At 42.3% G+C, this 12,318-nt stretch overlaps 1 protein-coding gene across 1 annotated transcript in view; it reads right to left on the bottom strand.

The window, feature by feature from the left end:
* Positions 1 to 9,616, bottom strand: part of ATP2A3 (ATPase sarcoplasmic/endoplasmic reticulum Ca2+ transporting 3) — a 311,056-nt gene extending 301,440 nt beyond the window's left edge. The window contains exon 1 of the mRNA XM_077482351.1: positions 9,063 to 9,616. Within this exon, the coding sequence (XP_077338477.1) occupies positions 9,063 to 9,180 (118 nt within the window). The 5' untranslated portion in view covers positions 9,181 to 9,616. The remainder of the gene's footprint in view (positions 1 to 9,062) is intronic.
* Between the last annotated feature and the right edge of the window lie 2,702 nt (positions 9,617 to 12,318).

The raw sequence follows: 12,318 nt of genomic DNA on the forward strand, positions 1-12,318 counted from the left end.
GTACCTGAACAGAAATCTTCAAAGCTCAAAAGTAACTTTTTTTTTTTTAAAACAGCTGATATCAAATATTGTAAGGACTTATGATTTTACACCAACTAGTTAAAGTGTACATGCCATTTTAGTTATTGGGTTTAGTCATGCACTAAATTTTACAGAATAAGTAAATGCCTACCAAAAGAAAGTTTTAAACACCAAGTAAAACATTTTACTATTCAGATTTAAAATTAGTATGAGGAACTTGCAGGTCATAACATCTGTAGAAACAGTGGGGCAATTTGCCCAATAAACCATTTCACAAGCTTAAAAACACAATGCTTCAGGTAACATATTCTATTAATTACAGTTCTGCTGGGCTAAAAACTGGCTAGCATTCCCATTTCACACACTGCACATTAGAACATGTTAAGTGTCAGTTGCTCTACATTATACCAGCAGGAAAAACGACACCACCCACAGACACAGGGAGTGCCCCTTGTAGGCATTTATGCACCTGTTCATAGGATGGTGCTAGAGATAGCCTGAGCATACAGCGCGTGTATGAGAGATAGAGTGAGTGTGAGTGTGTCTTCCTCATTACTACCCATGGATAATACACAGGTGTTAAAAGTATTGATACTTCTTCTCAAGTACTCACGGATACCATTTACCAATACCCATTTTAGCCCTGGTTCCCATATATGCAAATTGGATGCGTTTTGAACTGCATCCAATCCACACGACATGTAAACCAAGCCGGCTGTTCACAAACAATACCAAAAGTATTGGGACACCTGCCTTTACACGCACAGAAACTTTAATGGCATCCCAGTCTTAGTCCGTAGGGTTAAATATTGAGTTGGCCCACCCTTTACAGCTATAACAGCTTCAACTCTTCTGGGCAGGCTGTCCACAAGGTTTAGGAGTGCGTCTATGGGGACATTTGACTATTCTTCCAGAAGCGCATTTGTGAGGTCAGGCACTGATGTTGGACAAGGCGGCCTGGCCCGAGCTCCAATTCATCCCAAAGGTGTTATATCATGTTGAGGTCAGGACTCTGTGCAGGCCAGTCAAGTTCCTCCACCCCAAAACTTGCTCACCTATGTCTTTATGGACCTTTGTGCGCAGTCATGTTGGAAAAGGAAGGCGCATCCCCAAACTGTTCCCACAAAGTTGGGAGCATGAAATTGTCCAAAATGCCTTGGTATCCCCCACACCTTAAGGATCCCCCTCACTGGAACTAAGGGGCCAAGCCCAAGCCCTGAAAAACCACCTCATCATAATCCCCCTCCACCAAATGATTTGGACCAGTGCACAAAGAAAGGTCCATAAAAGACAAAGATGAGCAATTTTGGGATGGAGGAACTTGACTGGCCTGCATAGAGTCCTGACTTCAACCCGAAAGGACACCTTCAAACATCAGTGCCCGATCTCACAAATGCGCTTCTGAAAGAATGGACAAACATTCCCATAGACACACTCCTAAACCTCTTGGACAGCCTTCCCAGTAGAGAAGAGTTGAAGCTGCAAAGGGTGGCCCAACTAAATACTGAACCCTATGGACCAAGACGGGGAATGATATTAAAGTTCATGTATATGCAAAGGCAGGTGTCGAAATACTTTTGGTAGAATAGTGTATGTGCCAGCCACAGTGCGATTTTAAAAAGAGTCAGGTACAAATTTCAGTCTGGTTCAGGTGCGATTTAAAGTGACTTACACTTTAAAAATTTGCACCAGATTTTTACAAGTCGCATTGAAACCAGCTACACACATGTGAACCCAGGTAGTCTGGATTTGAAGTTTTCAGTTTTAGTATCGGAGCATTTGCACAAGTACAAGTACTCATGCAAATGCTTACTATCAGCACCAGTATTGTATCAGAGAAACGCTACTATACAGTGAATTAGCGATTCCTTTATACATGTCAAGTTGAACTGATTACAAAATAAAAAGAGGAAGGGGGAGGATACACAAGCGGTCACAAATCCCGCAATACAGATTCCTTAATACTATTAGTATTTGTTACCTACCTACATGCAAAAGTCTGCTTGCTCTCTTCACAGTAATTAAGAATAGATGAACAGTTATATGCAAAACAACAATGTGCATATTCCATTACAGGAGCACCTATGGGCCAAAGGCAGCTGCTTAAAATGGAAATAAAAGATACCAGGGATATTTTCCAAGTCAATACTTGCAGCTATAAGCAATATGTTGACATATTCATAAAGATGGAATACATTTTTGTTAAAGAACTGTTCCAATATTTCATTTTTATTGGCTGTGTGTTTATAAAGATTTTGGGGGGGACATTTTTTTAATCTAAACATGACTAGCTATGAATCAGCAACGCTTGAAGAAACCTAACAGAAAGGAAAAGTGGTGCTATGATGAGACTCCAGCTGTCATTTGCAAAGAGCAGATTATTGAATGAAAGCCAACACCACTATTTTTCCTTTGCTCAAGGTTTTATTAATAATCTTGCTGAAGATCGTGGCTTATGTATGTAACATTATAAAGCAAGTCCTGATATTAAAAACAGGTTAAATACACCCCCCCCCCCTCCCCCCATTTGCATTTTTTGCCTGGAATAGTAAAGTAAAAAGGATGCATTTTGTTTGACACTTTCAGTTGGGTCACAGCACAATATAGGAATATATGAACCTATGCTTACTTAAAACACGGCATCAATAAAAGGACGTTTATTATTTAAATGATTGGGTGTTTCACACTGACATTTTACAGAACTGCGCCAACATAGCAAGTTTGTCTTCTAGCTAAGGCAAATTGAAAATGACAGACACCATCTAACAATAGCCTTTTCTTTTTCCCACAGCATTTCAGTTTTGAAACTGCCTATATGTTCACAGATAACACCACTTTAGATGAACTATTACATAAACATGTGTATGAATCAGACAACTCCTACATCTAGAATCACACAAGAGCTTTTCACATCTGTGAAAATATGCTGCCTGCCTGACAGGCTCCGAGCACTTCCCATGTTCTCCCATAGAGCTGACTCATTTTGTCCTTTAAAGATTTGCTAGCATCAATGGCTCTTGTGTGACCTTGCACTAACACCTGACAGCACCCTCTGAACACCACAGGTGCCGAGTACTTGAAACAAATACAGAAAACAAATCTATTATGACACGAAAAGTTGCGTTTATCAATAATTTTTTGGGGGTGGGCGCGCAAAAAGGGCTCATGCATACTGGTGCAAAACATGCTGCAGTTAAAGATATGAGATCAGCCAAACGTTATGCTATGGACCCTTACACACAACTCCACACTCCGTTAAAAATTAAATAGAAAAAATCTGTACCCACGCTCCTGCCTCCTGTGTATGGACCGTATTTAACCCTGTAAACTGTCTAAACATTTGTGCTAACAGCTACAGCATTTAATGTAAATGTATGCTATTGCCTCTGAATACCAAGGAGGTTAGGGGGAAAAAGGCACATACATACTAAACAAAAAAAAAAAAGGTACATTAGCACAAACGTTACATCTGGACACAATTTTATGTAGGAACTTGCTGCCAGAAAAAAACCTACCGGTACATGATTAATATTATTATACATTTATTTTATAGTACCAACAGTTTACACAAAAAAAAGACAGTACATATACAATTAAATACACCAGGGTTAAGAGGGCTACATAAAAGCTGCTGACATGATTTTTAAAAGTCCTGAGTCCAACATCCTCACCCTTGCTTAACCACTTCAGCCCCGGAATATTTGGCTGCTCAATGACCAGGCCATTTTTTGCGATACGGCACTGCATCGCTTTAACTGACAATTGCACGGTCGTGCGACACTGACCTCAAAACTAAATTTTCAATTTTTTTTCCATAAATAGAGCTCTCTTTTGGTGGAATTTGATCACCCCTGCGTTTTTTCTTTTTTGCAACGGCCCTGGTACATGCTGCGGGCGCACGCTTCCTAGAGTGCCTTAAAGGGCCGACATACAGCTCACCCTGGGGTGCCATTCTGCTGCAGTATAACTGCATTGGCCAGTCGGGAACCAGTCAAAAGAGGAGCTCCAGCCCTTTAAAGAGTAAATGTAATTTCTGTTCCGCAGCAGAGCCTCCTATGACCTGCTGATGACTGACAGTCCCATTCACTTTAATGGGACGGCTGGTGATGTAGCAGTGACACAATAAGGTGGGGGACATGGTGGCAGCAGGCGAGTGGATGCCCGCTAACAGGCGCTGCCAGAATGAATCTAAAATGACAGATGCACTTTACATGTAAGGACTTATTCTTGCTGGTAGTTGGAATCTTTAATATTTTCAAACAAATTGAAGGTTTCCTATTTAGAATAATAAGCTGTCAGGTGAGTAAAACAGCAATATCAGAAATGATTCATACAGTTTGTAGTGTACATAGGTTTGCAAAACAATGGGATAAAAGGAATATTCCTGAAATTTGGTTTATCTCATGGTTACTGTGAAATTGTGTGAATGCATCAATGCAGTGCATGTTATCTTAGCTTGCATTCATTGAATGACTTTACCAAAAATGTAAGTATTGCAGAATATACAGCCTCATGCTACATAACCAAGCTCCATTTCATGCTAAATAAACTAAATTATTAATGTTTCTTAAATAGAAAACTATGTTCAGATATATTGTTTTACTCCAAAAGCATTTTATTAAAATAAATTTGATTAAAAAAAAAAAATAAAAAAATAAAAATGTATTTATATCCAACCTGACTGGCACAAACATGCAGTCAACCAGTGATTTATAAAGGTAGTAAACCCAATAACACTCTGAAAGCCCAGAAGCATGCATTTTTATAGTCATGCAGCTCCCACATTTTCATCCTCTCAAAATTTTTGCCAAATATATAAAAAAAAAAAAAAAAAAAGGGAGTTCTGTTCTATTCAAAGCAAACTTATAGGACAAAACACAGAGGCTGTATTACTGATTCCTGTACTGTACGTATGAATGAGAGTTAGAGACCCAAGCTCCTTCAAGGCAGGGACTGACGTGAATACATATGTAAAGCACTACGTAAATTGTCATCACTATATATGCACTTGAAATAAATAAATCCAATTATGTAGATCAAGGAAGTCAGATGCCCTCATCTTATTCCAGATCAGGTACTACACTGAAACCAGAAGAACAGAACAGCCAGGAAACTAGCATTTTAGAAAGAAAGGTTTGCTCTTTGCTAATAACAGGTTCTCTTTAACAGGAGGACAGGACAAAAAGGCACTCTAGTAAAATCTTCTGATCCGGAGTCTGAGGATCCAGGTTAGGAAAAAAAAAAAAATCTTTAAATTAAATTCTAAGTAAGCACTAACAAACATTTATTATTTGCTCTCTTTCGCTCTATAAATATACAAATAAAAGTGCTGTGTAATATGGGCACAATAAGTGCATTAAAAAGGGTAGTTCCAAAAAAAAAAAAAATCTGAGCTCAAAACTTCCTGTTCTCGCACATTGTGCTGCACTCTTCTCAGTAACCTTGTGCCAAGGTATCTCTGAGGACTAGAGAACACCTCTATACAATGTTAAGAAAAGAAGTTGTGTAATCCTAACATTCCCTGTCCTAGGGTGACAACACTGAACCTCCATACATACAGTATAGTGAAGGAGCGCAGTCACCTTAGACAGGGAGTGTATTACCGCTGGGATCATCAGATAAATAAAAAAAACACAAATATAGCTACCACATCTGAGGACTGGTAAACTGCATTATATGTATTGTTCTTTGCTTAAAGTACATTTAAAGTGTATGTAAACCCAAAATTTATTTTTCATTATATGTGGCATCGTGCGTCACAGTATACAGCAAACTTTGTCAACTTCTTGCAGTTCCTTTACTGGAAATCCTGGAAAAGAATCTTTCCTGAAAGCAATGCTTGTCATAGGGTGACAGCGGTAAGCCACTGTCACTGTTGTCAGTCTGACGTGCAAGTGCCTTCAGTCAGTCATTGGGCTGTCCATCTAAAAGCCAGACAGGCAGCCAAATGAAGGAGTGTATACAACAGTGACAACGCTGCTGCTAATTGGAGGGCAGTGGCTTAGCATTGCCAGTCAATGACAAAAAGTGCTGTTACTGGCAGGATCTCCAGGAAAGCTCCTTATTGAAGGCTATGACACCAAATCGTACCTGCAGAAGAACCTGCGCCTTCTTCCAAACCGCCCAGAAGCGCATTGCATGTGTGTGAAAGAGCCTCACAGACAATGTTGCGCAATGCCATAAATTGCACAGGTGTGAACAGGGAATAAAGCCGGCTGTACACTATGCCATCTGATTATTCAATCTCCTTTAAGCTCAACACACACATTCCAGTCTGATTGTATAATTGGCTTTAGATGTACCAACAACTGTGTAGTATTGGCCTACCTGACAGGATACAAATTAATTGGATAGTTAGGTAGGTCCTCAGATTTCACAGTTATTGTAAATCTACAAAATTGATTGTATGTGCCTGCATTTTTAAAAAAAAAAAAAAGTGTCAGAGGCCCCCCCCCCCCCCCCCCCCGTGTTTCCTCATAGGTACAGCAGCCTTTTGTAAATAAATGGCCTGCTGTGCCCATGCAAATGTGCAGACACAATCCACACAAGTGAGTACCTACTCTGAGGGCTAGTGCGCACCACAACTTCTGCGATCTAGATGCATTTACAAGTGTTTTTGATATGTTCCAGTGCTTTTGCCCTATGACCCAAACTAAACTGACACGTTGCCAATCAAGGCTCCACCAGGTCCTCTTATGTAGCATACACTTGGGGTGCATACAAGTACAGAGCTCCTCCCAGCTCTAGACATGTAATGCAAAAGGGAAAAGCCATGGAAGTTGCATCTCTGCAAATCCCCATAAGAAGGTGTATGACAGTCTCAGCCCAAGCTCCAACCAGGCCACTCCCCCCCGGGCTGTCATACACCTTCTTTGGGGATTTGCAGATATGTGCGACTTCCAAGGCTCTCCCCCCCCCCCCCCCCCTCGCTTTTAATTTGGACACTTGAAGAATCTGAGAACAATGTGCACTTGGCTGCATACCACATGTGTCCCATACAGAAAAAAGAAAAATGCAGCACTTTGTTGACTGCACTAGAACACACTGCATTGGGGAGAACTTAGGCCACTGGGTTATATTACAAAATACATTGGACTGCATCTGGGGTGGTCACACCAGATCGCAGTGCATGAGTTTCCTGCATGGTGTTCAACACGCACTCCGTTTGATCTACAGCAGGTTGTCAATAATAAGTTACTGACACCCTAAAGGCTGGTCGCAAATGCAATGCGTTTGCCTGCACCAGATCGCATGGTACAAAAGTACCATGTAATCCAGTTGCAGCGAGTTTCCAAAAGTAGCACATGCACTACTTTTAGTGCAGTGCAATTTCAGCCTATTCAAAATGAATAGGGCTAAAAACACTACACAGAATTGCATGTAAATTACACAGGAACCACTAAGTGCTCCTATGTGATTCACATGCAGTTCCTAGTGTGAATAAGCCATAAAGGAGGACTGCACAATCAGATTATGTACTGTATGGTCATCTCAACAACATATCAAACCGCTAAGCGCTACTGTGTGATTCACATGCACTCCGGAGTGTGAACCAGCCCTAAGGCTGGGTTTAGACTGCAGCACAAAGCGGCTCACAGCGGGGTCCGATGCGTACCTGTCCACCATTTCAGATTAGATTTCGGTCCGAATTCAGACCTGAAACGGATCAGAAGATGCACAGGACTCCTGTGCAAGTTGCACTGGAGCTGCTCCAGAGATGTGTGTACTACATCCATTGAATGCAAACCCAGCCTAAGGCTGGATTCACACCTATGCATTTTTTTGTGCTTTTTGCACAACAGAACGTCTTCCATAGGAAAACACGTTAAATGGACTGTAGTGCAAATCTGCAAAATGCAAAAAGCACTAAAAATGCATAGGTGTGAATCCAGCCTAAAGGAGGATTGTATAAACAGATTATATAGTGTATCATCATCTCAACAATGGTCATACAGGGAACAATTGTATATGCAATTGTACAGTTGACTGATTAAAGTCAACAGTACACACACACACACACACTATTGGAAAAAAAAAAAAAAAACACACACCACACAAAAATAACTCTTTCGAAGCAATAATATGATAATCTGATCGTTAGAACACATCTTACGATAGACGTTAATGAGAGGTCATGTGATATTATCCAATGGGACAAGCATGAAAAAAACTTTTCTTGTACGATGCCAGATCCTCCGATTCATATGAAAATTTTTGGAACTTTAGTAAACTCTTCATTTTCCATATGAGACTAGCATGCAAAACAAAAATGGACAATCATTCATCCGATAATCTCATCACATGTACCAGCCATTACTGTCCAATAAAATCAGAAGATCAAAAAGACAGCTTGATGTGCCATATACTTCTCATCTCGAATGATCTATTTTCATACGATTAGATTTTCCATCCAAACCAACCAGAATCATTTTGGCTTAGATTGATCAGTTTTGCTTGAAAAATCTAAAATTGATGACACCGGATGTATATTTACTCTATTTCTTAGATCTGATCATATTTGATTCTATGAGGAGTCGTTGGATCAGATGGTACTGTACGTATGAATGAGAGAGTTAGAGACCCAAGCTCCTTCAAGGCAGGGACTGATGTGAATACATGTGTATGATGTTATGTTTAGGTTATGTGTATGACCTAAACAGCAACCTGGTTTGTTGTGGTGGACCAGGAAGTGAGAAGAGCAGCTGTCAGGTCTTGACAATGAATGTAGAGCAGCTCCTATTCTGCTAGTTTGGGGGGGGGGGGGGGGGGGGGAAGAACCCTTGTTGTTCAGGACTTCCTGTCCAGCAAGGCTCCTTCAGTGCTGCTTCTACACACATCTACAGGACATCTAATGACACACAACCATTCTTCTTCTATGGGGGACCTTCTGCTGGACCCTCTGTCACTAGTTACACTCCTTACATCCTCCTCGCAGAGAGGCCTAATGATCACATGTAAGAAGAAGAAGTGACACAAGTCAATAGCCTGCACCTAAAAGGATAATCTATCACTATGAGGTGACAACACGGGAACTGACTCACCGTTCGCTCCATACTTTTCTCTGCTCCTCCGGACCTGCTCGCTGTTCAGCCCGCAGTTCTCATTCACCTCGAAGTGTCGGAGCACCTCACACACGGGCTTGGCGTGCGCGCTGTCCATGGTGGGACCTTGCTGTGTCCGGAGAGGTCCCTCTATGTACGGACAGCTTCTCTATGGTCCTCTGTGGAGAGGTCTCTCTATGTACGGAGAGCTTCTCTATGGTCCTCTGTGGAGAGGTCTCTCTATGTATGGAGAGCTTCTCTATGGTCGTGTGTGGAGAGGTCTCTCTATGTACGGAGAGCTGCTCTATGATTGTGTGTGGAGAGGTCCCTCTATGTACGGAGAGCTGCTCTATGGTTGTGTGTGGAGAGGTCCCGCTGCACCTTGTGTACCTCCTCTGGTGTAAGGTGAGCTGTAGTGAGGGAGCCGCCTCTCTCTCTGTGTCTACACTGACTCGTCCAGCTGTGCCCTCCTCCTTCTAGTCATGACTGAGACTATCAGCCCTCATAAGTTTCTCCTCCGCACACACACACAGCTCCCTCACTTCAAGAGCCTCGGCTAAACGTCTCTTTATTAGTGTTCATTACCTGCAGCCTCCTCATTGGCTGGCTACAACACCCAAATACTGCCCGCCCACACAAACCTTCCTTCGCCTCTCCCCCATTGGCCCGTGCTTACTTCAAATTAGCATGTTGAACATTTTAGCCTCCGGTAGTTTTACAGTGGAAAATCTTTTTTTTTTTTTTTTGTCAAGCATGTATAGATATGAACAACCCCCCCTCCCTCCTCCTCCCTCTTCAGAGCTTCACTTCCTCTTATTCTATTGCAGCTGAGAACTTTGAGCTAAATGCAAAAGCTGGTGAGGTGCAGCAAGGAAGGGGTTAACTGGTGAAACCGCTGGGCAGGCGAGATAAGAGCCACTGACAGTTGTGTTGTTATGGGAAATGTGTCACCACAATTGTATGCCGAAGAAATACCTGGGGCTGCCCCCAACATGCCCCTGGTACAATTGTCAAACATGCCCCTGGTATACAATTGTCAAACATGCCCCTGGTACAAATGCCAAACATGCCCCTGGTACAAATGCCAAACATGCCCCTGGTACAAATGCCAAACATGTCCATGGTACAAATGGAGGCAATAGGACTAGCTCGGTACCCAAGGATTAAGCAGGATTATAATAAAAATAACATTTTATTAATAGAAAAACATGATTAATAAAACAATTGACTATATATAATCAGAGGTTACAGCCGTGCATTGTTCATAGAAGAGGTTTCAAGGAGTCGATTAACCCCAAAGATCATAAACGGCACCGAATTGTATATTTTGACACACTCTTATACGTGTTTCGCAGCTTGGGCCACTTCCTCAGGAGGAGTCATCCGAAGAAACAAATGGAATGTAAGGCAGCACAATAGAGACACCCAAAGGCATTCAAGGCTAAGGGGCTGGGATTCTGTTGTGACAGATTCCTTGAAAAGGGAAAAAAAAATCTCTAAAGATCCTCTAATATTGATGAGATGAAACTCCCTTCTGCCCTCTGCCTTTGTCCCCTGGTTTGCTATACTGAACATTCAGATATATTTGTGTAGCGCCGGCTCCTGAAGAGCATGCACTATATTTTTTTAAATTTAAGGTTAAACCTGAACTGCAGTTTGGTTTGGGTGAAATTGTCTAAATTTGGACCTCAGCATCAGTCTGACTGGACTATGGGATGTTCAGCCTGGCCACAGGGGGCATTGTCTCTTCTGGCAGGCATGGAACTACAGTCTGGTTGGGTGCTTTAAGATTACTCTCTCTCGGGGCCCACCCAGTGGGAGTGGCGCTCTTGCTGTGCTTTCTGGGAGAGGGTACTTAAGATGCAGACGTCATGTGGTTTGGGGTTCCGGTCCAGAAGGATGTGCTGACTTCATGGTCCTGGTCCTCCTGATCAGCCCCCAGGAAGGCTATGGCCTGGGGAGCGGATCCCCCCACTTGTTGTCTCGGGGCTGGCAAGCCCGAGGCAAGGAAACTAAAGGAGGATTCTGCGGTGTTTGGGTGCCGTCTCCGGTTTGGGAGAGACCCATTAGCTTCATAACATTCCAGGGGAGGACTCTTCAGAAGAAGACCACGTATGGGTTGGTTTCTTAGCAAGAGCCTGGAAGGGCTGAAGTACCAAAGTGAATCTCGTGGATATCGCCAAGCTGGCTGAAAGATCCAGGTATCACATGAGTGTTCTACAAGTTTAGTTTCCTACGTGTTCTACAACAATGTCTGTGGCAGAGACTTATCCTTGTATATTCTACAACGTCTGTGGCAGAGACTTGTTCCTAAGTTAAGCACCTTGTTGGTTGCTAGGCCTTCTGAGAGAGAGACTATCCAACCTGAGTGAACATCCAGTTGTGAATGTCTATTCTCTGGATGCAGTCAAAGTAAGCAAGTTCTTAAATTTTTGACTTTGACAATAAGAGAACCTGAACTTTCTTCCTTACCCTCTGATCCCAATTTAAGAGACTTTTCATTGTCTACGTTTACAAATAAAATCCCTTTATGTGGATTCTGTCATCAGTCTCTCAAGTTACTGGGCCATCTACCACGGGACACCCCTAGACATGAATTGAGGAAAAGAAGGTAACGGTAAGCCCAATTAAACCAGCAGCTCCTTCGGGGGTTAGTGCTACATTAGAGATGAGCCTACGGTTCGAGTCAAACATAAGTTAGACTCAAAAATTGGGTGTTTGATTGCTCGTAAACTAACTGAACATATGGGGCATTCGCGGTAAATTTGAGTGCCGCGGAACCCCCATATGGCACTGCAATCTGATGATTGGCCAAAGCTGACCTGCATGCTTTGGCCAATTACAGCGCGCTCTGCTGCGAGAGCCATAATTGGCCAAAGGCAGGATGCATTTGGTCAATCATGGCTCAGGGGGACTAGGTCCACGGCCCACACTATATAAGTCTGCTTACATAGCGGCCGTGTATAGTGTGTGTGGACAGAGATAGATTGAGCTAGATCAGGCAGGCAGGTTAGTCAATGGCGTGCAGGCAGTGTACCAGTATTTAACACACATATACATACATATATATATATATATATATATATACACAGTATCTCACAAAAGTGAGTACACCCTCTCACATTTTTGTAAATATTTTGTGACATGACACCAAGGAGGGGAGGTTGCTGATTGGGCCCAATTTGGACATTTTCATATAGTGGTGTGCTCACTTTTGTTGCCAGCCGTTTAGACATTAACGGCTGTGAGTTATTTT

Source organism: Lithobates pipiens, unplaced genomic scaffold (genome assembly GCF_037356315.1).
Source record: "Lithobates pipiens isolate NorthernLeopardFrog02 unplaced genomic scaffold, aLitPip1_a1.2 Scaffold_16, whole genome shotgun sequence".
Lineage (NCBI taxonomy): Eukaryota > Metazoa > Chordata > Amphibia > Anura > Ranidae > Lithobates > Lithobates pipiens.